Source organism: Nanorana parkeri, unplaced genomic scaffold, assembly GCF_000935625.1.
Source record: "Nanorana parkeri isolate BGI_ZX_2015 unplaced genomic scaffold, ASM93562v1 scaffold2811, whole genome shotgun sequence".
Classification (NCBI taxonomy): domain Eukaryota; kingdom Metazoa; phylum Chordata; class Amphibia; order Anura; family Dicroglossidae; genus Nanorana; species Nanorana parkeri.
The window spans coordinates 53117-53428 of record NW_017309079.1 but is presented as its reverse complement, the minus strand read 5'-3'; the positions used below and the strand labels follow the sequence as shown (position 1 = coordinate 53428).

General features: G+C 46.8%; 1 protein-coding gene across 1 annotated transcript in view; it reads right to left on the bottom strand.

The window, feature by feature from the left end:
* SEC22A (SEC22 homolog A, vesicle trafficking protein) overlaps positions 1-173 on the bottom strand; it is a 24543-nt gene extending 24370 nt beyond the window's left edge. The window contains exon 1 of the mRNA XM_018574207.1: positions 134-173. Within this exon, the coding sequence (XP_018429709.1) occupies positions 134-173 (40 nt within the window). The remainder of the gene's footprint in view (positions 1-133) is intronic.
* Positions 174-312: the final 139 nt, after the last annotated feature.

The window sequence follows — 312 nt, the reverse complement described above, 5'->3', positions numbered from 1 at the left end:
TTACTAAAACTTATGAATCAGCAGTAGAAGAGAAGTCTTGGGTCATGTGATCAGAAGCTGGTTAGGTCACATGACCCACCAATAACAGCAATGTCAGGGTCGATGTCTGCAACAGAAGAGATATTTTACTCACCTCGCTGGTGTCCGTGTCTCTTCTCCATTCCAGCTTCCATCGGTGACCTCATCAGTCCGTACGTCCCCCCACCACAGACCCCCTTTTATGTAGTGAGGGACCCCTAGAGCACATAACTGACCTAAATCAGATCCCAGAAGCTGCACATTTCCCTTTTTTTGGTTTTAGAGGAGAAATGG